The following is a 25,680-nucleotide window of genomic DNA, read 5'->3' on the forward strand; positions in this document are numbered from 1 at the left end:
ATTATACTACCTTTCTGTACAAAGTCAATATTTGACAAATATCAGTCAATAGATACCTGGTAAGTTTAAAATTTTAAGATGGCCAAGTGAACCTTTGATGAGTTCATTTATTCAACAGGCATTTTTGAAATCCCTGTCCTCTGGTAAGGCCCATGGAGCTGGTCGAGGGCTGACTGAAAGTAAAGCAAGAAATAGAAAAAGATGTGATGAATCATGGGGCAATGAGTACTAGGAAGGAAAACAAGGTTCTTGTGAGAAGCAGTAGCACCACTGAGAAAGAGATGTGGCTATGGTTGATAAACCATAGTTTCAATATGGAAATCATCTTTTCTTAAAAGCGATGTGCTACATGCTAGTCTGGGCTCCTAGCTAGTATACAAAATTATTTCCACAGTCCCAGAGAACATTTATAATAAATGTTCCATGGAAGAATGGTTTCTCCGTGTTGCCCCAAACCACACCCCAGACAAGCATGGCTTCTTCTGTGTTGACAGAGCTGGGGGAGGGGGAGAGGTGGTTTATCCCTGGCGCTGTACTGAATTACCCTTCTCTGGGACATCTCTCTCTGAAGAGTTCTGGTTTGATGAAGAAGTGGTTACCATGAAGCTCATTCCTGTAAGTAGGCTGTGAAAAGGTAGACATGTCTTAAATGCATTTCTGAATTCATTTTGTAGATGGATGGATACATGCATGGATAGATGGACAGACTGGCGGACAGATGGATGAGTGAGTGGGTGGATGGATGGATAGATAGGTGAATAGATAGAGAGAGATATAAAACATTCTGCAAACCCCATTATTCCTTCATAGCAAGGACAGGAATTTAATGTTTATTAAGGGATTCCTGTGTGCTTGGGCACTTTGATATACATCATCTCACCTAATGAAAGGGGCTCTGATTATACCTACTTGCACTCACACCATGGAAAGTGAAGGGATAATTTTCAAAGGGACAAGTATACTTTCTTTCACTAGGAAGCAAAGCCAGACTGTAGTTTCTCAATTCCAATTGGGGAAGGACAAGCAGACCTGATGAATGCATTGGTAGGAAAAACAGCAGCATGGGTACTCTGTGAAGACTGTAGTATGGAAAATGTAGACTGTAGTATGGATTTTGTGAGGTTGAAAGTGGCCTATCATCTGTCATCTTGGAGAAAATCCTAAACTAGGAAAGAGTTGTGGCATTGCCCCACTTTAAGCAAGCAGTCCATCTGTCCTGTGAAGACAACATGCTCCTTCTTCATCTGAAGTCTTTGGAGCTGTTAAATTGCTACCACACACAGTGTTACTATGAAGGGCATGCTGTTTGCATGCAGGAAGCCTCCTGCCTAGGTGCACTCTGCAAAGAAACCAGGGCAGTGGATTTCTAGGTCCCCATGGGTGCTTCCAAGAATTAAGCTGTTTCCCAATTGGTAAACTGGAGGCAGAGTTAAAATAAGAGCCTTAATCTGTAGTTTTTCTACATCCTCTATTTTTGGTGGCTAAATTTTATAACTTTAATGGTATTCAACTTAGTGGTTCTTCCCTTCTTTCCAAAAATATTAACCTGTGAATATTGATGTTGAGTGCAGAGTTGCCCAGCTGGTCTCTATAGTGGCGAGCCCACAGCAAAATGTGGGACAGGACACTTGTGCATATGTGATTCATGTAGGTGGTGGAGACAGGTTTCACAGAGGGCTCAAGTGCCTCAGTCATACCTCCCTCTGCAGTGTCTGACCTGCTCTGTTGACTCATTTTAGGTGGGTCTAAAGTTCTGTATCCAGTTTGAGTCTGAGGGCAAAGTATTCCCAGTAATCAGCTGGGCCCTTGAAGGAAACAGAAGGAAGGATAGACTTGTTAGGCAAAGGTTCTGGCAGTTAAATTTTTTCAAATAAAAATCCCTTTTCACAGAGTTTTTTAATAAGCTTCTGGCAGGGCTGCTATCAAAGCATCTTGCCAATAAAGAAGAGAGAAAAGGTAAATAGCCTGACCATCCCAGTCCTGCCTGCACTCTCCACGTGATTGGCTGATTGTCTCCCACAGTTCCAATTAAAGTTCTAGCCCCAGGGAAAGCATATAGACATCTGAACCAATTATGAATTCAGAAATACCTCTGTTTACATTAGTCCAGTTTTAAGGCAAACCGAATCAATTAGCTGTCAGTCTGATGAATATTTACTTTGCCTAGTCATTCCAATTGAATATTTGGTGAAATTAGCTGTTTTGTGTAAGTATTTAGTGTTATCTTTCACTGCAGTGCATCTGAACCATCCTCCTACATTAGAAGAGCCTTTTTGTGACACCTTAACATCTGGAGAGTTGTGTAACTAATATTATTAGCAAAAGGAAAAGATGATTTATTATTATTAAGACATTGGAATGCAAAGTTACCATTGTGTTGGAATGACCAAACTGGAAATGAATGTTATAGGGCTTAGGATAAAGTTCAATCGAATACAGATGGTATTTTATTTTAATTAGCTCCAGTCTCTATTGTATAAAAGTGTTTGTTAAGTGATAGAATTTATAGTCCACCCCAACATCAAATAAAATCTGATAGAGTGTACATGGATTACAACAAAACAAAACACAGAGCAAGGGCAGGCAATAACAGAACTTGCTTCTTCAGTCACACACAGACTCACATACTTATTAAGCATCTTTTTTCATGACCCTGTGCTAACATTGTGCGATCGTTTTCCTTACATTTTTAATTACCTTTACTTGATTTTTTTTTTTTTTTAGCCATCTTTGAAAAGGGACATTTTGCTCAAATTGCTTTGTTGCTCAGCCCTATCCTGGAGAGAACAGCCCAAGTGTTCTCAGCGTGCAGTATCAGTCACTGGGTTTTTCCAAGGGCTGTCATTTAAGCAAACTGAAAGCATTTGTTTTTAACTTGTTCTTTTGCCAAAAGTCTGGAGAAGGGTGGATGTTACAGGCGCATCAGCCAATAGCTGAAAGGATTCACAAATTTTTTTTAAATTACTTGTTCTGATTCCATTCCAAGCTGGCTTATAGTTAGACGTTGCTGCCTGTGTCTTCCAAACCTTACATTTTAGCGTGATGACTCGAGTTCAGCCCTTTCCTTCCCTTCAGTTTTCAGCCAGATGGATGACGGAAATGGAAGGATAAAGATACTATTAGGGAGGCCCTCAGTGGCTCCTTCCTGGGCACTGGGAGCCTTCAGTTTGACTCTTCATTTTACTACTTAAATGCACCAAAGTTGCAAAAACCAATTTCAAGGACAGGAGTAGGCATTCTATTTTGTAGGATGGGACTTTGCCCCCAGAGTTTAATCAGAGCTCAGGTTTCTTTCCAGAAGTGATGCAACATTTAAGCAGATCTTTCCATTAACCACAGATGGAATTTTATCTGACAGTTTTGTGTGCTAGAGCCATTCAAAGTGCAAACAAACAAAAAGTTCCTGGCAAATAACAACACATGGGCAGTAAGTGACCAAATTGGTCTCAGGAGTTGATGAACTGTTGATGGGCTGGGAGCAGGAGCAGGCTTCCGCCTAGGATGGTTCTCACACGTGGGGAAGGAGAGAACGCAGGCCATCCTACCTGGCAGTCCCCTCTGGACAATGCAAAAGACAGGGAAGAGCCATCTTTCCATATTTTTGGCACAACTCAATGGTTCTAGTGGCATGATTCCTCTGAATTGGTAAAAAGGTTGAATTTTAAAATATACCTTAAAAGACTGTTTTATTATTGCACCTGCGCACTCTATACTTCCACTTAGTGTCTCAAAGACACCTCAAAGTCAACATTTCCAGCACTCAGGTCATCATCTCTGATGCTACCTTTGACTCAGAGAGAAGCATTCCTCTGCATTCCGTAGGAGGAGCCCGCAGCCCCCACCCCACCTTGTTTAATTGGTTGGAGCCTTTCCACCTGCTGCTCAGTTGGCCCTACTCACATCCTATATCTTCTGCCTCAGGCCACATACATATCTTCCCTCACCTAGATCACTGCATGGTCCTTTTCATGGGCCTCTTGTGGGCATCCTCACTCTCCCCCACCTATCTCCTCTTTAGGCTTCCAAGGGATCCCTCCCTCCCAGACCCTCCTTGGTCTGGGCCCCAGTGGCCCCCTGAGCCCAGACACTAGCCTTTAAAGTCTTTCTCCAATGACTTTACACGACTCTCCATTCAGTCTTTGCACAGACTGCTCCCACCCTTCCCCCAACATTTCTCTCTTCCCCACCCTCCCTTTGCGGCTCCAATATCCCTGCTACTGGGAAGCCTGCTCAGAGTCCTCAGACTTGGCCTGCTCTTCCTAGCAGTTGTATGTTTATATTCTGGATTTAGCCCTGGATTGGGAGCACACAGCAGTGTTTGGTGGAAACCTTGAAGACTAGTTCAGTGTGCTTGGGATGGTCAGTGACAGATGGCACAGGCAGGAGAGCTGCAGAAGGTTCCTGGGAGGCTTAGAGCAGCAGACTAGAGAGTGTGTCCAGTATTCCAGAACTGTAGAGAGACTATGGGAAGGTGAACTGACCTGGTCTGTAGATAACTGAGAGAGAGGGACTTGTAGGTAGGATCCTAGGCTGAGTTAGAACATCTTTTATTCTTGAAGCATGCAAGCCCATCTCTTAACAATATAGTACAAAGTTCTTGAGAGCCAAGGCCACGTCTCATTTGTTTTTATTCCTTTATCAGTTCAGCAGCTTTCTAATCTGATGTAGATGGATGTTTAGTAAATGTTTATTGTAATGTATCTCAATTTTCACAGATTAGGCTCATGTATACAAGTATATCTGTTATTGTTTGCTTATCAGCTTCTAATATCTTAGATATAAACTGTTTACCTTGATTAACTTACAACAAAAATTCTAAAGGGAGCTAGAATTAACGAAGCCTTATCCTAACTTGCTAAAGCTAAAGTAAGTACTAACAATTGCTGGACATTGGGCATGCTGACTAGTATCTGACTTCATATGTGTATTACTCTGCTAGGGCTGCTGGGGCCAAGTGCCACAGACTGGGTGACTTAAGCATCAGAAATTTATTATCTTCTAACTGTGGAGGCCAGAAGTCTGATATCAAGGCATCACAGGGTTGGTTTCTTCTGGTCTTTTGCAGATGGTTGCTTTCTTGCCGTGTCCTCACATAGTCTTCCCTCTGTGTGCATCTGCATCCTAATCTCCTCTTCTTATGAGGACACCAGTCAGATTGGATTAGGGCTGGCCTTAATGACCTCATTTTAACTCAATTACCTCTTTAAAGACTATCTCAAGGGGCTGAAGGGTGTGGCCCAATGGTAGAGTGCTTGCCTAGCATGTGCAATACCCTGGGTTGATACCCAGGACAGAGAGAGAGAGAGAGAGAGAGAGACTGACTGTCTGTCTGAAAATACTGTCACATTCTGAGCTACTGGGGCTTAGGACTTCCATGCAAATATCTAGGGAGGGACAGAGGTTATTCAAAACAATAGATGAAACTGGGCTATGGCTGCCTATTCTTTTGTCCATGACTGCAGGACAGTGACAGGTGTTGGGAAGAAGGGTACCTCTTGATTCCTCTCAGCAAAATGAGAACTAAGTTACAAATGAATGAACAGCTTCAATTTCCCAAAGTGCTTTGGCACTCACTGTCCCATTTCCCAAATTAGCAGAACAAGTACTATCATCATCTCTCTTGCTAGTTACACAGGGATCTTCTGGACAGATCTCAGAAAATGGTCTATGCAGTGTTTTGCCTATGGCTGCAGATATGGAAGTGGCAGGGAGCTGTGTTCTCTTTTGCCTTGCTGATATGGGAGGAGGAAGATGGTGGATTTCTAAGTCAGGATATCTTTTTCTTTCTTTTCTTTCTTTTTTTTTAAATTAAACTGGGAATTGAACTCAAGGCACTCAATCCCTGAGCCACATCCCCAACCCTATTTTGTATTTTATTTAGAGACAGAGTCTCACTGAGTTGCTTAGTGCCTCACTTTTGCAGAGGCTCGCTTTGAACTTTCAATCCTCCTGCCTCAGCCTCCCAAGTCACTGGGATTACGAGAGTGTACCACCACACCCAGCTAGGAAATCTTTTTATTTGGAGGGTTCTTTCACTGCCATGGCTCACCAGGTTCTGGCTGCGCTTTGCCATAGCAGCCTGGCATCCCTCATTCCCACCCCAAGGTGATAGGGTACAAGGCCAAAGATGGACTTGAGTGTCTCATTGAGACTGGTGCTTATGAAATTGGTGCTAATTGACTTCCTCTTGTGTATGGCACAGTTCCCCTGCCCTCCAGGAAGAGGATGGCAGTAGTATCTATTTCTCACACATGAAAAGGAAACCCTTTCTATCTCTATGAGCTTTGCTCATTAGTTCAGTGGTCCTTCACCACTACAGGCCCCTTTGAAAAGTCATGAAGATTGTGGGCTCTGTCTGTCTCCAGAAGGAAAACAAAGTCATATGCTCATGCCTGCATCATTTTTCATATGGTTCCTGGGGTTTCTCAAGGCTTACTCCTGTCCCTCCTTCCTTGAGGGACCAAGGGCCCTGGGATAAGAGGTCCCAACTTAGTTTCCCACTCCATTCATTTGGGCCTTAACCATTGGCGGTCAATAAGAGGACCACCGTGCACACTGTAAGGTGACAGGCACTTAGCAGGGAGCACTGTTTTTCTCTGTTTACATTTGTCACAGAGAAAGGTAAGTGGCTAGGCTTCTTCTAGAAAATAAATACTCTGCTGTGGGTACGGCCTCTAGCTTCCTCCACAGTTTGGCCCTGGGGTGCGGTCAGGACTGGATTCCCCTTGCCCCGTCACAGTTACAGAATAAAGTATTCTTCACCTTAATGAAGCTACTGGAAAAAGAGAAGAGAGCTGGAAGGAGCTGTCTCCCTTGTTCTGGATACAGCTGAGCATGGAGCACAAAACCTGTGCAAAACTCTCATGAGGCCCAGCTGGGAAAGTTCATTTTAAAGGAAGTGTAGCAGCTTGATTCAAAAGTACCCCTCCCCCATGGTATTGTATGGGACTCCTGGGGGGAAGGGTCTCTGCAAATGTCCTTTGTCACCTTAGCTGCATCCAGAACAGAGACTCTGGGCCCCCTTTTGAAGAATCTCCAACTTCTGGGCTGGGGTTGTGACTCAGTGGTAGAGTGCTCGCCTAGCACACGTGAGGTACTGGGTTTGATCCTCAGCACCATGAAAAAATAAATAAAATAGAGGTATTGTGTCTATCTACAACTAAAAAAAATTTTAAAAAAGAATCTCCAACTTCCAAGAACTTCCTGGGTCCTCTGGAGCCATAGCAAGTCCCTTCTGAGCAGGAAAGAGCTTGAAGGCACATGGGCTTTTATTTGGGGATTGAACCCAGGACCTTGTGCATGCTAAGCAAGTGCTTTCCCACTGAGCTACATCGGGCTTTCACATGGTAGCTTTGGGTGGAGCACAGTGGATTTCATACTCTCTGTGGTAACATTGTTTCATGGGAGGAAGTTTCAAGATATGCCCTTTTGGGCTTATTACTTGCAGGACTGACATATCAGGTGGGCTTCTGATCTGGCAGAGTGCCCATGGCCCCAAGGAAAGAGGACACAGCTAAGACTGCCACTCAGATAGTATTTAGAACTCAGCAGCACTGATAATCCTTGATATCTGCAGGTCATTTACCAGGACCCAGACAAGGTTCCTCCTGGCCTCTGCTTATTTATGTTGGCTCTTTATGAGTATCTGAAATTTTACTTCAAATTATCTATAGAACATTTGAAGATGCCTAATTTTAACTTAACTTCTAAGAAGAAAGTTGGAGAAGTGCACATATTACCAAAGAAAGTGTAGGGCTGGGGCTGTAGCTCAGTGGTGGAGTGCTTGCCTGGCATGTGTGAGGCCCTGGGTCTGATCCCCACACACTCACACATACGCCGTGTTGCTGTCCTTGGGATCTTGAGAAGATTGTGAAGTGTTCTTTATGTCTAGAATTCCCTTTCTCAGAGCAAAGACATTTCTAGGATAAGTATGCAGCATGTTTAGCAGGAAACATACAAACAGAAAGTGGATAAATGGAAAAGGGTCAGAATAATGTTCCATCTTCAAAATATGAGTTCAAAGAAATCAAGGCTTGTAAACAGATAGGACTTGTGTTTGGGCTTGGAAGTGACATTTGGCAAACCAATCTTACTTTGCCCCAAATCACCTTTAGTTGATTTCCCCCACACACACACACATGCACAAATGTCATCCAGTAGTCATTAAGACCTGATCACATTTTCAACTCAGAAGTCAGGTCTATTTGTGGTTGTACTATATTTAAAATCTAAAGTATAACTTCATGTCTTCCTTCAGGAAACTTAGTGGTCTCCTATTGAATCCCATGTATTACCCAGTACTCAAACACATTGGTGAGCAAAATACAGATCCTGTTCAGGTGGGGAATGGGGGGCAACAGAGGATAACTGGATCACTCCTGTGCTAGTCAGTTTTCTGTCATTGTGACAAATATCTGAGATAAATCAACTTAAAACTAGGAAAGGTTTATTTTGGCTCATGGTTTCAGCGGTGTCATCAATCGCTTGACCTTGTTGTTTGGGGCCTGATGCAGCACAGTACATTATAGCAGGAGTGCATGGAGGACATCTTTGACCTCATGGCCACCAGGAAGCATTGAGTGAGGCAGGAAGAGGCCAGAGTCCCAATATATATCCCCAATGTCCCCAAAAGGGAATTCTCCAATTGCCCTGAATTCCTAGGCTCCTCTCCTAAAGGTTCTGCTACTTCCTAATAGCACCTTGGGCTGCGGACCAAGTCTTCAACTCCTGTTTTTTTCAGAAGCAATTCTAAGCAATAGCAACCTCAAATCCATCCTGTCAGAGATGGGGATCCAGGATCACTCATTTTAAGGCTTGCTTGGGTTTAGGATTCATTTTCCAAGTTGTGTCTCTTCCCATATATTTTACACAGAAGAAAGCCTGAATACCTGTGTAGACATTTTGAAGCATCTGGTGAATAGGCCACGCCTGAAGCTGCAATGAAAGGGAGAGTGGAAGCACACTGACCTCCCATTGGTACCAGCCCTCTCAGGAGGAGGAGAATTCTTTAAATCCATGTTACTTTTCCTAACACAGATAATGGCATGCATAAGATAAAACAGTCCCAGAGTGGAGTCTCCCACCCTCTTTTCCTCCCACCTGATCATTTGCTCACAGGTTGTATGGAAGAATCAATCCCATGAGTGACACATGCTCAGAGACCTGCGATGATGTAATCCTTTATTTGAAATGTTACCACCACGTACACAAGGCCTTGAACATGGTTGAAAGTGCAAATGTACCCCTTTAGCTTGGACAGTTGCTGACTCTGTTTGATGGGAGAGTTCAAGTTTCAGTTGCTTGGTTGAGTCATTGCCACACTTCTGGCCTTTCCAGAGTGGCCAGGTACCTCCGACCTGAGGGGCATTTGAAGCAGAGCTTTAGTATCTGAGGTGGGAACCAGGTGAATTCACATTATCTACCCCGGAACCTGGGTGCCAGATACATGGGAAAACGCAGTGCGTCTTTGTCGGTTGTGCAGAGAAGTCAGGGACAGTGAACCTGGAAAATGGTTTTTTCTTTGGGATGGGAAGGAAGGAAGATCAGGGATTCAGTGGATTCCCAAGTACAGGTGAAGAGCAAGGCAGTGATTAGAGCCAAGGTGCCGCTGGCTAAGTTCGCCTCTCGGTCTGTGCTGCCCCCAAAGCTGGCAGATAATCTATCATACTCAGTTCCATCAGTCTGGCACTACCGTGGCTGTGATCAGAGACTTATAATGAGCAGGCTTTTTAGCAGAGAGTTGAGGAGGGCTGAGATCGTGCCTTTGGGAGAGCCCCCAAACCATGTCCTGGACCCTGTGTGGTTGTAGCCCACCATCAGAACTGTGTGTCAGCATGGGGTTCTTACCAGAGCCCTGCAACAGTAAGGAGCTCAGATGCCCAAGCCCTCTCATCCCACAAGGCAACAATTTTATGACTTCTGGCAAATATGTCTTCCTACATCACCTGGTTCTAGGAGAGTTGCTCACTTGTGTTTGGAACAGTAGAGTTCACTCCTTCTCTGACAACAGTTACACTTTGCTGGGCACAGAAGTTGGAAGGTGCTGGGTGGCATTAGGGCGAGTAGTGAATCCATGGCTCAGCCTGGCAGCAGGGATGGGAACATCCCAGGGAGCTTGGAGCTGTGAGGAATCTACATTCTGCCGTGTTTTATAACAGGATGTTTAGCAAATTATGAAATATCACCCTCAGTACTTTACACCAGGTAAAAGCATTCTAGTTCAGGAGTAATATATGGGGAGGTTGAAAAATGCCATCAGTGGGCATTATGAACAAAATATCTCATTTTATAGTTTTATTTTCTGTAGGAGCATCTATCAGTGGTAATTATAAATTATCTAAGACTTATTGCTGAGGCCCTTTCAGTGTCTAACTCAAAATTGATTTTTGAGCTCTCTGTGCAGTGTTTCTAAGGAACCAGTCTATGGGTGTTTTATTAGACAATCACATCAGTGACGATACTTCTTTCTAAGCATTTTGTCTTGTCCCCAAGGATGAATCCTCCACCCCAAACTGTGAGGCTGCATATGGGGGTTTTCTGCCCTCTACCCTCAGGACACTAGGAAGCTGAGGATAGGAGAAGAGAGGAAATATTACCCCAGGCCTGAGGTCACTCTTATTCCCTGCCTCTTGGCCTTAAGTATCACTTTACTATGATAGCTGGTCAAGCTTCCAGGAGCAGCCTGGAGTCCCCAGTCTTGGGCTAGTGGCCTCCAAGTCACCTTGAGCCCCCTATTCCTCCTTCTATCTTTCTCCCCATTCTACTGCCCTGCCCCCCCCACACACACCCCAACTCTTCCAGGCAGCCTGCCCTGTTCAGAGTCACACCATACTCTCTTGCCTGCTTGGCAAGAGCCCCAGAATATAGCACAGACTCTTTGAGAGCAGGGTCTGGGTGCCCATCCTCATCCTCATGCTGCTAGTCTTGGGCCCCAGCACTGGACTAAGCCCCAGCTTCCAGCATTACTGAATTAGGTAGGACCACCACAGCAAGACCAAAGAAGACACTTCCATGAATTCTTTCCCCAATGTCCTTTATTAAAATGGTTAAGTTTCTCCAGCTTGAAAAGAACATGCACATATATAATGATAGTAATAGTTGTGCCAGGCAGTGGCCTGAATGCTTAATACACACTGTTCATGTTCTAGCCCTCATGACAATGCATGGTGGTCCCCATTCTGTAGATGAACAAACTGAGGCCAAGGAGGGTAGCTACCTGTTCTGAGTCTCACATCAGGTGAGTGTGGAGCTGAGTTTTGAATCTGGGGAAGCTGGCTCTGGATCCAGGGATCATCTTTCTTTTAATTTGTTTTTAGTTGCAGATGTATAATACCTTTATTTTATTTATTTTTATGAGGTGCTGAGGATCAAACCCAGTGCCTCACATGTGCCAGGCAAGTGCTCCACCACTGAACTACAACCCCAGCCCTCAGGGATCATCTTAAATAACGTAAATCACTTTTCAAATGTTTTTCTTGATCACAAAGGCAAATCATACCAATTAAAAGAAATTTCTAAAAATCCCAAAAGCAACACAAAAATTTAAAATTAGCAATAATTTAACCACCCAGGAATTGCTGCTAGTAACATTTTGCTGTATCCTTTTCTAGATTTTTCCTTGTACATGTTCTGATACCATGTTTCCAGTAGCGGCTGCCAAAAATTCTAATGTATGAATTATCATAATTTAATTATTCATGTCCTCACTGTAAATCAATTTCTGATAACAGTTTGACCAAACAATTTATTTTCTCTCTCCACTCATTCCTCTCCCATACATGTATTTCCTTTTTATTTGGAGCAAGTCACTTGTCAATTTTTTGGCAACTTCACAAAGTCCATTTTTTTTTTTTAGTAGAGTAACTTCAGAATATATCAGTGCATTATTATTTTCCCCTGCACGTATAACAAGCAAGTTGTCATTTTCCAAATGCAGTCACCTTGAAATCAACATCTCCCAAACATCTACTATGATAACAATTCTTGTGAAAGGAAACCTAGGGCACTTACAGAGGCTGCATAAAATCAGGAACTTGTTTTTAAAATGAAGAGTAATTGTTTTTTTCTTGGCAGGTGAAATGGCTCCAACAGCAAGAAGTGAAACGCAGGGTGAAGAGACAGGTGCGAAGCGACCCTCAGGCCCTTTATTTCAATGACCCCATTTGGTCCAACATGTGGTACATGGTGAGTAGGGCGTGGGCTTCTCAGCCCCAGCACGTTTGCATTACCAGCTGGGTTTCTGGCATGGGTTAATTTCCCCCAACTAAGCTAAATTCCCAGGACGACATCAATGAGACACACTTTATTTTGTGTGTAAAGCCCCTGCTCCAAAGGGTAGCGCTCTCAGTCTTTTTTTTTTTTCCTCTTTAAGTATGTGGAAGTGAATAGGGAAGTGATTTGATGCAGGGTGTAGGTCTAACAGCATGGTGAAGACTTGCCCTGGACAGAGCCCCTTCTGGGAGGTATGCCTGAGGAAAATGATAATTGTCAGGTGCAGAAAAAGCCAGGGGAACCCCCACCTTTATTCTTCCTGGGTCTAGGTGGAAGGAAGAGTGTCTCACCTGCCTAAGGCAGGGGCTGCTGTTTCCTGTTACTCGTTGCAAGCGTAATCACCTCTCTGCTGGTCTACACGGTATGTCCGTTGTGCGTCAGGAGGGTCCATATGTGGGGCTTTGTGTCTTCTGTGCATACAGCATTGTGGCGACAAGAACAGCCGCTGCCGGTCAGAAATGAACGTCCAGGCGGCATGGAAGCGGGGCTACACAGGAAAGAACGTGGTGGTCACCATCCTTGATGATGGCATAGAGAGAAATCACCCAGACCTGGCTCCAAATTATGTAAGTCACGCCTTGGAACTAAGTGCGAAGATGTTCAACCATGGTCATCCTTAATAAATACAAAATTTAAAAAACAACAAATTGATTTTCACCCTTAGTTCCCATTAAATTAGGCAAAAACAAATTGTAAAAACCCCACTGTGCTGAGGAGCACTGGGTAAATAACCATCCTGCCACCTACTACTGTCCTGGCCAGAGAAGGTATTTCAAAGTGATTTACCTACATGTCTGAGGAGTCACACATATTTCTAGGAATGGAAACTAAAGAACTGAAAAGCATCTACATAGAGGTGTTCATCATATGGAGAATAGCTACATGGACCGTGTTTAAACATGGGCTTTGAGCCAGGTGTGGTGGTGCCCGCCTACAATCTCAGCAACTCAGAAGGGTCACAAATTTGAGGCCAGCCTAGATGACTTAGTAAAACCCTGTCTCAAAATAAAATATAAAGAGCTGAGAGTGTAGCTCAGTGGTAGAGTGCTTGCCTAGCATGTGCAAGGTCCTGGGTTCAATCTCTAGTACAAAAAAGAGAGAGAGAGAGAGAGCCTAAAATCATGGGCTCTGAGAGAGAGAGAGAGAGAGAGAGAGAGAGAGAGAGAAAGAGAGCCTAAAATCATGGGCTCTGGACCCAGACAGCCTGGGTTCCAATCCTGGCTCTGTGACTTACCAGCTGAAATCTTGTCCAAGTTGCTTAACTTCTCTGTGCCTCAGCCTCATTGTCTATAAAATGGGGTTAATAGAGGATTATCTTATAGGGTTATTATAAGGATGAAATGAGTTCATATATGTAAACAAGAAAGCCTGGCACATAATAAATGCAATAAAAACATTAAATACTATAAGGAACCTGGGCATCTAACAGTGATTAAATTAAACATACTTAGTAGATAATTGTATAGCCTTTCTAATTGAGTTTTGAAGACTGTCAGTAATACTGGAAAGCTTTTGTGATATGTTTTCAAAGGAGGATCCAAATTACATGACTACTATTATTACACGTATGTAGAGGAAAAACGTTATGTATTAAATATAAAGTTAAGGAAAGTCCGACACTTATGTCAACCCTGTTGAAACTTGATGACATCATGCTGAGTGAAATAAGCCCACCACAAAAAGACAAACGCTGTATGATTCCACTTATGTGAAGAATGTAGAGTTGCCAAATTCACAGAGATGGGAAGTAGAGTGCCAGGGGCTGAGGAGGGAGGAATGGGGAGTCAGTGTAGAGTGGATACAGAGTTCCAGTTTGGGAAGAAGGAAAGTTCTGGAGAATGATGGTAGAGATGGTTGCACAGTCATGAGAATGTACTTACTACCACTGAACCGTACACTTAAAATGGTTAAAACGATAAATTTAATGTTAGGTATATTTTATCATCACATATGTATCAATATCACATAATTTATATTATTATATATTATAATAATATAATTATAAATAATAGAGAAACTGTATAGTTTTATTTTTCAAGGCAGGCATAAAAATAATTTTCAAGGGTGCTGTAATATTTTATGCCATTGCTCTTCACTCACCAAGATTTAATTCCTAGGATTCCTACGCAAGCTATGATGTCAACGGGAATGATTATGACCCATCTCCACGCTATGATGCCAGCAATGAAAATAAGTGCGTCCCTTCGTCTTCCCTTGCTTCTCTGTTCTCTCCGCGGTTGCTGTTGTGGTTGCCCCTGAAGAGGTGGAGGGCTTAGGTGTTGCTCCAGCTGCCTGGGCACTGTTGAGGGCTGACCCAGGAGTCAGAAGCCATGCCTGGCACAGCCCCTTGGGCACAAGTGACTTCTGTGGAGTTAGCCACAGAAGTTAGCCTTCTTTAGGGGGGTGTCTCCTGTGTTACTCAGCTAACAATGCATGTTAGCATTGCTCCTGGTACCTCTCTCCTTGGAATATTTTAGAAGACTTACCCCTAGGGAGTCTAATGGTCTCCATAACTGTTACATATCAATCTGGTCTATCGGAGCACATGTGTCACCTGTCTGAACTTTTGTGACTCCATCTTTGACCTTTTGAGCAAGGTGGGAGGGCACGAGCAATGCTGGACAAACCTGGGTTCAGATCCCAGCTCAACTACTCCCTGGCTATGTGGCATTGTGTACATTAAAGGACCTGGTGAGACGCTGTGTCGTAATGCCTTCGAGGCTTTTCCATGGAGATGACATACCCACTTCACATAGCTGTTGTGGGTGAAGAGACAGTGGCTGAAGAATGCATGCTGTAGATGCTCAGGAAGCCACAGGGACTGTCTACATTGCACAGGTCACCTGATCTCTTGGGGGATCAGCCCTGCAGTTGTGCCGGGAGTTCATTTGCTGCACTGACTGTCCTTCCTTGTCAGCATGCCCTATGCCCTGAGTTCTTACCATTCTTCAGAAATATTTAGAGGAAAATAATAAAGGCCCTTTCTTCTTTCCCTGCTGTGCTTGCTCAGGTGTGTCCCTTCACCAGGGTTGTGTTCATTAGCTTTCCATCACTAGAATAAAATACCTGAGATAACCAGTTTCTAAAGAAAAGTGAAGTTGGCCCCATAGTTTTGGAGGTTCAAGATCATGATTAAATGGCTCCATTGCTTTGAGCCTGTGTTGAGGCAGCACATCATGGTAGGAGCAGAACCATTCACCTCATGAACCAGGAAGCAAAAGGGGAAAGAAGGAGGGACTAGGGTCCCACAATCCTCTGCAGAGATGTGCCCCCAATTACCTAGGCTTCTTTCACAAGGCCCCTGCTTCACAGTACTTCCCAAGCACCACGCTGGAGACCAAGCCTTTATACATGGGCCTTTGGGGGACTTTCAGAATCTACACTATAGCAAAGGTATGTGAGCTTGCAGTTGATTGATTTCAAGGTTCAAACCCCAGTGCCCACACCTGGCACAGTGGTACTATTCTGTAGACCCCACTATTCAACAAGCAGAGTTGGTAGGACCTCTTGAGCCCTGGAGTTTAAGACCCGCCTGGAAAACATAGTAAGACCCCATTTTAAAACAAAAGAACAAAAACCCTGATGACCACACAGTACTGTGCAGGGAGATTTGGCTGGACTGCTCTGTTTTGCACTACAGGCTTCAGAGGCCCAGCCACGAGGGCTGCTTCCCCTGACTCACGTCCCAAGGTGCCCTTCCGGCCCAGCAGTGAGGACGCCTGGGGCAAACGGGCCTGTTTCCTGGTCACACATCGGGGAACAGGAAGGCATGATCCATATCCCATGCAGTGACCCTTGAAGGGCGGGATTGAATCCCAGCTTAAGCCATTGAGCTATGTGACCCCTTAAGTGGCCGTGGCCATGGGGCAGTGAGAGTTCCAGAGAAGGACAGATGAGTCCCTTGTAAAGCCTGGCACGCAGACCCAGGGCCATTTTTAAAGGCGGTTTTAAATTTGAATCAATGATTCTCATCCCCTGTGTACTCTTCTCAAAGATGTGTTGTTTAGAGTCACCCATATTTTGGCCTCTGCTGGGGGAACTGACCCAATGTGGCACAATGGAGAATGGGGTCATTACAAAGTAAAGCAATTTGTTTTTCTGGTAATTTCTTCATTGTCCTCCTGCTGCTATTGAGTGTTCAATTTGGAGTATTCTTCTTCAGTCCCTGCTAAATGGCCACAGAAATGGTGGGAGGGCTGTCCAGGATGAGCATAGTGTTGTAGGTGACAGGGGACAAACAAGTACCTGTTCGTGCTTCCTTTCATCCCCCCAGTCAGGCAGGTGTTAACACTGGACCTGTGTGTGCCAAGTGCCTTGGTGTTAGTCACAGGAAACACAGAGCTGAGACCGGGGGTGGGTGGGTGGGTGGGTAGGTGGGGCCACCCCAGTGAATGGCAATGGCAGTGAGCCAATGACAGGTGCTGGGAGGGGGAAGCATGGGGTCATGGGTGCTGGGAGCAGGTTTCCTAGACTCTGACCTGGGGGAGGCATCCCAGAAGAGACAACCTGTGAGCAAATGTTCGCCATGTGTGGTAGCAGGAAGGGCTGGGCAAAGTCTGCTGGCTGCTTCCTGCAGGGACCTCCCCCCTGGTGTGGTGTGGTGGACAGGGGATGCAGAAAATGGGCTTCACTAGCATCCCTTGGCACCAGGACAACTGGCCTGTTGCAGGAGAACTGAGCAGTGTGTGGAATTCATTAACAATGGCTGGGCTGGGGCCTCACTTTGTTTTTTTCCTTTGCTTCAGACACGGCACCCGTTGCGCAGGGGAAGTTGCTGCTTCAGCCAACAACTCTTACTGCATCGTGGGCATAGCGTACAACGCAAAAATAGGAGGTAAGGCTGGGAGCGCGCAGCCCCAGGGTAGAGGGGTCCCCCTGGAGAGCTCCCTGTCTGCAGGCTTGGCAGCTTCGCTCCTTTGGCCCTGGGCATGTCAGGACCCTGGGGTTGAAGCAGCAGTACCAGCTGCGCCATGGCCCAGACAGCCCACAGAGTGGTTGGGGCCTTGAGATAGAGAAATGGCTCACTGTTTTACTGAAAAGCCATCCCAGGTTCCACCAGAAGGCTGCCCTCTTTCTCTACTATGGTCCCACTAGCCTGGCCGCTGGCTCACCTTCCGCCATCAGACCACCCCTTCTGAAAGCCTGTATTGGGTGCTCCCAGGCCTTTGGTGGCTCCCTTCACTTCCCAGATAGACTTAGTCTTTCCCTGTTCCTCACTCCCATTCAAGCATCCTGGCCACTTCTATGAAGCATTTGCTCACAGGTTGTCTCTTCTGGGATGCCTCCCCCAGGTCAGAGTCTAGGAAACTGCTCCCAGCACCCATGACCCCATGCTTCCCCCTCCAGCACCTGCTCCTGTCCCTTGACATAGCCAAAAGGCATTTGTCATAGTTTCCCCTGGACATGTCCAGTCTTCTTGTTCATACCTAGGATTACACGATTCCTTCCCTTCCCAGCCTGTCCCTGGCTTTCCATTGGCTCAGTCCACCTGTGGCATAAACCGTTTCATGCCCACTGATCTTGGTGAAGAGAACCCCACCCCCCAGCCCCATCTTGTTCCCTGGGGTCTACTTTTCCTCTACCTGACCCCAGGTGCATCTGCCTTTGTTTTTTGGCTTCTCACATGGTAAGTCAAGTGCCCTTTGCTAGGATGGGGCCTTGGAGCAAAGGCTAACATGTCCTTCTGTGCACCACTGGCGTCAACAGTGTGGCAATTCAGTTGCCAAGTGTCCTGAAGTGCCCATTAAGTACCTATCACTGAGCAGGTAGAGGCAGAGGACAGGGGTGCCAGGCAGGCTTGAGACGGCTAGTCTCACCTGGGAGGCCTGTCCACCTCTATTGGAAGGTGCACTTGCTCATTTCGATGGCTGCCACTGTGCCTCCTCAGTTCCACATATGAGCAGCACAAGGTAGGGAAGTTGGGCCAGGGGTTTCCTAGATGACCCAGTCCTTGAGTTTCCCAAAAAATGATCCCCAGCTTTTACTTAATAAAGATTCTCTGCCTCTCTGGGATTATCATTTCATGACAGAATTAACCCCCAAAGGATGTATTCTGACGAATAAATGAAGAGACTTATCAACCGGCCTCCCAATTTTATGATAGTTATTTTATACTGAGATGTATAGTTCTCTCTGGAGCCTTTGATGATGACTAAAGACCACTGGGAAGTCTCCCCTGGGTTGTAGAATCATGCTGACCTGGGCAGCAAGCCCATTCCCACTATTTAATGGCTGTGTGTCCTTCGACAGCTTATATAACGTCTTTGAGCCTGTTTCTTCACTGGGTGGAGGGATTATGGTGATGCAGCTGCCTCTCCAGGTTTGTTGTGAGGGTGAAATCAGCTGTCAAGTGCACCAGCACTGCCTCAGGGCTCAGTCTGCAGGGAGCCCCTGAACTCCTCTCTCCCTCCTGCTGAAATTCTCACAGAGAGAATGGAAGTGATTTGTTTTGCTTCAACCCCACCTTTGGAGTTTTTTGAGCCTTGCCCTTCAAAGTCCCTAGACTGGCAGCCTGGACATCATCTGGGCTCTGTTAGAAATACAGAATCTTTGCTCCATACCAGATCTGTCAGCCAGAATGTGCATTATAACAAGATAATCACAGGATAGGTCTACAAATGGCAATTTGAGAATGCTGACTTAGAGGACTCTGGGGTCACGCAGGTAGGTAAGATTGTAAGGAGGAGTCATGGGGAAGAGTGTACATACAGCATCTTCCACAGAAGATGCACAGTTAATATAGCTTGTTATTATTTCCTAGCTCGACACTCACTGCAAAATTGTAAACATAAATTTTGCGGATTCTAGAGAAAGAGTGCCTCCACTTGCAGGGCTTAAGAACAGGAATATTTTTAAATGAATAGATGGAATACCTTTAAGTACATGACACGTGTATAATTATGGCTTTGCCACTGAAGGAGAGAAGATGGAAATGACAGACACAATTTGGGACCTCCAGGAGCTTAGCGTGTCTTTAGGATGCACAGTACCAACATGGAAACCAGTACAGGGCCAACCGTTGAAATGAGAAGGGCAGACATGGGGCCCTAGGGGCTGCAGGGCAAGCCCTCAGTGAAGGCCTGGGGCGTGGCTTGAGCACTGTGGAAGAATTTGGCTGCAAATAGACGGAAGACTAAGGAAACAGTGGGGTCTGCCACATGGAGCTGAGAGGGAGGGTACTATACAGAGACAGGGGACAGGAAGTGTGGCTGGACCATGTGAAGACATGTGGAATTGAGGCTGCCCTTGATCCAAGGAACCTGTGACTACCAGGCTCCAAAGTTTCTGTACACAGCTTCAGCCTCCGCAGAGGCAACCACCCTATCTTCCTGTCACTCCCTTAAAGTCACCCCTGGGCAGAAACCATTGAGCACCCATCATGGGAAAGCCTCCTGCCTTTAGTGTGTTTGCACATAGCAAGGAATCTTTCTGAGATGTCTTTAGATCCTTGTTTATTTTTTTCCAGCTGCTTGCTCAGGAGATTATGTGCATCCTAATTTATCCCAGACTATCTGGAATTAATGGTACACTACTTATATAATGTATAATGTGTTTCTCCAAAGCACATTGTTCCAGTTCACACACACTCTCATCCTCTGTGCTGTTACTCTCATGTTTTTCATTCCCCATGTTAGACACCCACAGTGCATCGCTGTTCTTCTTCCTTTAAACACTCAGTTGACTGAAAAGAAATATAGTTTCCTACCCATATACCATTCTCTTCCTTGCTTTCTCTAGCTTCAGATTTTCATCTTGTTCCCATTTTTCTTCATTCTGAAGAATTTCTTTTAACATATTTTGAAGTTTGTCCCTCCAGCTGGTGAGAAATTCTCTCAGATTTTATCTGAAAGTGTCTGCGTCTTCATTTTGCTGAACACGGAGTGCTTTTCTTTCCACGCTGTAACCATGTTATTCCCTGGTCTCCTGATATCCACTGATGAGTCAGTTGTAAACCTTATCACTGTTTCCCTTTATGTAATATATTTTGTTCCTCTGGCTGCTTTTATAGAATTTCTATCCATGCTCTGCCTGTTACTATAATGTCGTTTTAAATAACTTTCTTCACCTTATCCCAGCTTGGGGTTTTGCTGTGTTTCTTAGTGGGTTGTTTTTTATTTATTTGTTCCAAATCAAATTTAGAAAACATTTTGTCAATTTTCTTCAAATATTTCTTAATTCATTTTATCTCACCTGTCTTTGGACATCAGATACAGTGTTTGACTGCTTGATACACCTCACAGGTTATTGAGGCTCTGCTCATTTTTGGAAATCCATTTTTCTTTATATGCTATTAATGAGGTGATTTCTATTGCACTATCTTCAGGTTCACTAATTCTTTCTTTTGTTGTATCCAATATGTTCTTAATTCCATATGATGATTTTTTTTTCAGATACTGTGCTTTTCTCTTATGGTTTTTCTCTCCATTAATTCTATTTGGCTCTTTTTTTTTTTTCTAACCATTTCCAAATCTCTCCAGAGATTCCCCATCTCTGCATTCATTATATCTATCTTTTGTTTTAAACTCTTTAACATGTTTGTAAGAGTTATTGTTAAGTCTTATGTACTAATTCCAGTATCTAGGTCAGTTGTATGTTTCTAATGATTGATTTTACTCTGAATGGGTCTCATATTCACATAAGTACTTTGCACATAAGTAGTAACTTTTTATTGTCTACTGGACATTTTTATGCCACATTGTAGAGATTTCGGATTCTGTTGTCTTTTCCTGAATACTGTGTAATTTTGTTCTAGCAGTCATTTAAATTTGAAATTTAAAATTCTTGGTTATTCTTTTTTTTTTTTTTTTTTAATGGTTGGTCTCTTTCTGATTTGCCCTTACCTTGGGGAGAATCCCTTAGCTCAGGCATGTAGTCTTTATTCCTCTGCCATGACCCTTTTGGTATTTCAATGGAAAACCTGAAATATTTATCAAATCTCTAACTTAACAAAATTCAGTCTCTAAATTGATTCCACTGCAGTAGATAGCAGCTGACATATCTGCCCAGATCATTTAGCCTTTTAGCTGTTGTTTCTGTCCTGGACTTTATTTTAGAGTGTTGCTCAAACATGTCTAGTTCAGGGTCAGCCAGGTGGTTGAGGGGAATCTATGTGTCTTTCTCTATAGCTCTCTCCTTTTTTGCAATTTGTCCTCTACCTTCTTTGACAGTTCCTAAAACCATTCCCTGACATCTCAGGTGAATAAGATTACACTTTCCTGGTTGAGTTCTAGCCTCTCTATACCAAGAGAAATGGAAGTTCCTGCAGGGGAAAAGTCATCTAAACATAGATCATAACCAAGTATATTTCCTTCTTTCAGCTATTGAATCCTTGCCTTCATCTGATTGCTCTCCAGTGTCCTTATGATTTTTTTTAAATAAGTATTTTTTTCCAGAGCTAATAATTATTATGCTTTGAAGAGTCACTATGGTATGAACTACTCTGCCCTTGTTGAAACTAAAACTAGTGGTTTATATTTCTTTACCAAACAGATTTGTGTGTTAATTATCCATTGCTGCATGACAATCATTCCAAAATATAGCTCCTTAAAACAACAAACATGGGTTATCTAACACAGAGTGGTCTAGCTGAATGTTTCTGCCTCAGGGTTGCTCACACAGTTATAATGAAGCTTTTGGCTGTGACTGTAATCTGAAGGCTGGACTAGTGCTGGAGGAGCCACTCCCAAGATGTGCCACTTAGGTAGCTGTTAGCTAGGTGCTTCAATTGCTTCCTGTTGAGGGGATGCATTGATTCCTCACCATGTGACCTCTTTATGGCATTGTTTCAGGATCACCATGATATTGAAGCTAGCTTCCCCTTGTTTCAGGTGATTCAGGATAGAAAATAAAGAGGAAACAACAATGTCTTTTGTGACCTAGTCTCAAAAGTTGCTCACTGTCTCTTCAGCTCTACTGTTCATTAGAAATGTATCATTGAGTCTAACATACCCCCAAAGGGAAAGAAACTTGGCTGCTCTTTTTGGATGGAAAAGTGTCAGAGAATTTATGGGTATAGTTTAAAATCACCACAGATAACCTCCTAAAATAGTGAGTACATATTCATACAAGTGGAATTTTTTTAAAACTTTCTTCATAAAAATCACATTTCTTTTAAGTTTTATCACATAAAGATAATTAAGGGAAGCAGTGGAACTGACCAAATTATATCTTATGAACCACCAGCATCCCTAGCATCACCAGTCATACTGCCATTGGGTTAATCACCTCTGATGGGGAGAAAGTGTGTGTTCTCAGGGATCTCTGGGGGCATATGTTATAGTCTTTGTTTTCAGAGAGGAGAGTGGGATACTCTGTGTTGTGTAACTGGAAGTCCTTAATGTATTTAATTTTAGAGAAATTTCAACTTTTTATTAAGTTGTGTTGCACATGGATGATTTGTGCACCTTTTCTATACATAATACTTCAATTTTTAAAAAAAAAAGAAAATTTATGATGTCAAATTTGTTCACCTTCTTTTCTGATTCTGGGGTTTAGGATTTGGCTTAGAAAAGCTCAGGATGAAAAATTGATTCTCCCTTACTTCCTCTAAAACCTTAGTTTTAGAACAAGAGTTTATCTTAAAGTTTTTATGTTTTTGTTTTTTAGCTTCCTAATCCAATAGAATATATATCTATGAAGGAGAGATCTAACCTAATTTCCCCCCCAAATTCATATTCAGTGATCTCCATGGGCTTCCCTTATTCCATCCCAATTTCCCCATGGATGCTGGATCCTCCTTTATGTTTATTAGACTGTTTCTTTTTAAGCCCTGATAATACCACCCATTTGTTATAGTTTAGAAGAATTTTTTTCTTGTTTTTTGATAATTGATAGGACAATTTTCTCATGGTTCTTTTTCAAAATTTTCTTGGCTATTCTTGCACATTTTCTCTTTCAGATGAGCTTGAGAATCTGCTTGTCAAGTTCCATAAATAATCCTGTTGGGATTTTGATTGGGATTGCATGGAAATTATAGATTAATTGGGGGAGAATTGACATCCTTACAATATTGAGTCTTCCCACCCAGGAACATGGTATGTTTTTATTTATTCAGGTCTTCTTTTACACCATTTAAAAAAGTTTTCTTACTTTCTCCATTGATCTTACACACTTCTTATTAGGTTTATATCTAGGTTGATTGGTTTTAAGATTATATTTTAATGGGTCAATATTGAAATGAATTTAGGAAAGTTCTTGATTTTTGTGTGTTGATTTTTGTTTCTGGCCACCTGACTGAACACTCTTGGTGCCACTGTTTTACATTTAAGTCTCTTTTCTAGATTGTCATAAATAATAACTATCTGTAAATAAAATGATGATTTACCTCTTTAGTATTAGTAACTTTCATATCTTTTTCATGCCTATTTCAATATATAAGGACTCATGATGAATACTGAATAATGATAGTTCTAGGTTCTGTTGATTTATTTGATGCATATAGGAATGCTTCTAGTTTTATAGAATTTGTAGATATCTTCTGTAGATTTCTTATATGTAGGAAGGCCTTTACCAAATTAAGAAATTTTACTATATTCCTAGATTTCTAAGCAGTTCAATAAAGAATGGATGTTGAGTTTTATTATCTGCTCTTTTTTAAGTCTTTGAAATAATTATATTGGTTTTTGCCTTTAGTATTTAATCTGTTTATTGTAGTAAATCACATTAATAGATTTCCTAAAGCTGGAATTTCTTTTGTTCTTGGAATAAGTTCTTGGAATAATGATTATGAATATTTTCTTTTAATACACTGCTGTATTCAATTGGTAATATTTTATATGTGGTTTTTCATTTTATTTATAAATTGAACTGTGGTTTGTGTTTCTTGACATGTCTCAAGTTTGGGTGTCAGAGTTACATTGGTCTTGTGGAATGAATTAGGAAACTTTCTGTCTTCTAATGTGCTCTGAAACAGTTCACATATCATAGACATTGACTAGTATTTTTGTTTTTTGTTTTTTTAAATGTTGGTAGAACTGTTTAATCAACCTTCCCGGATATACTGACTAATTAAAGAACTAGGTCTATTGGGGTTTTATTCTAAGGGAAATTTCGATAATGAAATTTTCCTTAAAAAAAATCAACAATTTCTCTAGTTTCTAAATATACACATAAACTTAAGATCATATTCATATAATTTAAAAATATACCCTCCATATTTGTAGTTATAGTTGTTCCTGATCTTATTTATGATCTTGCTCCTTTTCCCTTTGATCAATGAAAACTTGTGGCTTCCTAAAAATGTTTTTTTCAGAGAACTAGTTTGTTTTTTAACTGCTTTTTGTTGCTTTCTGTTTCATGAATTTCTATTTTTCCTTGTTTATCAATTCCTTCAATTTTTAAAATTTTACTTTATTTTTCTTCCTGGCTCCTTAAATGGAATGCTTATTCTTTTTAGGCTTTTATGTATCCGAGTAAATAAATAAATGTTATACACATGTTTCCTCTGACACATATCACTGGTTCAACTGTATCATGCTCTTTTTGCTATTCATTTCTGAAAACTTCTTAATTTCAGCTTTGATTGTTCCCTTTAAACCAGGAATTGTTTCAAAGTGATTTATGAAATTTCCCAACTGGATAAAATTTTTTGGTGTTCCTTTTGTTGCTAATTTGTAACTTTATTGCATTGAGATCAGAGACTGTTCTATGTAGTTTCTGCCTTTTGGTATTTATTGAGAATTTTTTTGTGGCCTAACACATGTTTGGTTTTTATACATATTGCAATGGATGTTTAAAGAGCATTTTTAATCTATGCTTTTTGAGTACAAAGATCTATATTTATATTAGATTAGAGGTTGCAGCTGGTCATCCACGGGCTGCCTTCGGCCTACAGATGTGCTTTGTTTGACCCTCATGGTATTTTTTTTTAAGTTGAACAAACATTCATAAATCAAGAGATTTTATGTAAAAAACATGGATTTGGGCCTTCTCTTAAAAAAATCAAAAGCTTTGGCCATGCTCAGCCCTTACTCCTACATGGCAATGGTTAGCTGAATCTGCATGGCAGCTGCTCCTACTTAAAGGACAGTTTGCCGTCCACTCTGTTAATGAGCCTGGATTCCTAGTCCATTTCCCTGCCTGCCTGGTTCTTCCAGGCATCAGCATTTGTCACCAGTTTTTAATCAAGCTTATTCACAATTTCTGGAGTCTTTCTTATTTTTTTTTGTCTATCCTATCAATTTCTTAGAAGGTATATTGGTCTCCATAATAATTACTGACTTGTCAATGTCTTTTAATTTTTCCTGTGTACATTTCATACGTATGTTACAAGGTGCATTAAAGATGCCTCTTGGTGTAACAAACCTATAAATCAATATAAAAATCCTTTCTGTGTCTTTTTTTTTTTAACTTCAATTATACGTTGGCTGGTAGTAATATATTTCATCCTCTTATTTTTACCCTTATTTTTAA

General features: G+C 42.5%; 1 protein-coding gene across 2 annotated transcripts in view; it reads left to right on the forward strand.

Annotated features, from left to right (window-relative positions):
* The window catches only part of Pcsk6 (proprotein convertase subtilisin/kexin type 6), a 199,942-nt gene that overhangs the window by 58,307 nt on the left and 115,955 nt on the right, over positions 1 to 25,680 (forward strand). For both annotated transcript variants that reach the window (XM_046435863.2, XM_046435867.2), the window contains exons 3-6: positions 12,073 to 12,183; positions 12,693 to 12,836; positions 14,388 to 14,464; positions 17,016 to 17,104. In XM_046435863.2, the coding sequence (XP_046291819.1) occupies positions 12,073 to 12,183; positions 12,693 to 12,836; positions 14,388 to 14,464; positions 17,016 to 17,104 (421 nt within the window). The remainder of the gene's footprint in view (positions 1 to 12,072; positions 12,184 to 12,692; positions 12,837 to 14,387; positions 14,465 to 17,015; positions 17,105 to 25,680) is intronic.

This window comes from Marmota monax, unplaced genomic scaffold (assembly GCF_021218885.2).
Source record: "Marmota monax isolate L192 unplaced genomic scaffold, Marmota_monax_Labrador192_F-V1.1 WCK01_AAM20220418_F8-fsc00005, whole genome shotgun sequence".
NCBI classification, from domain to species: Eukaryota; Metazoa; Chordata; class Mammalia; order Rodentia; family Sciuridae; genus Marmota; species Marmota monax.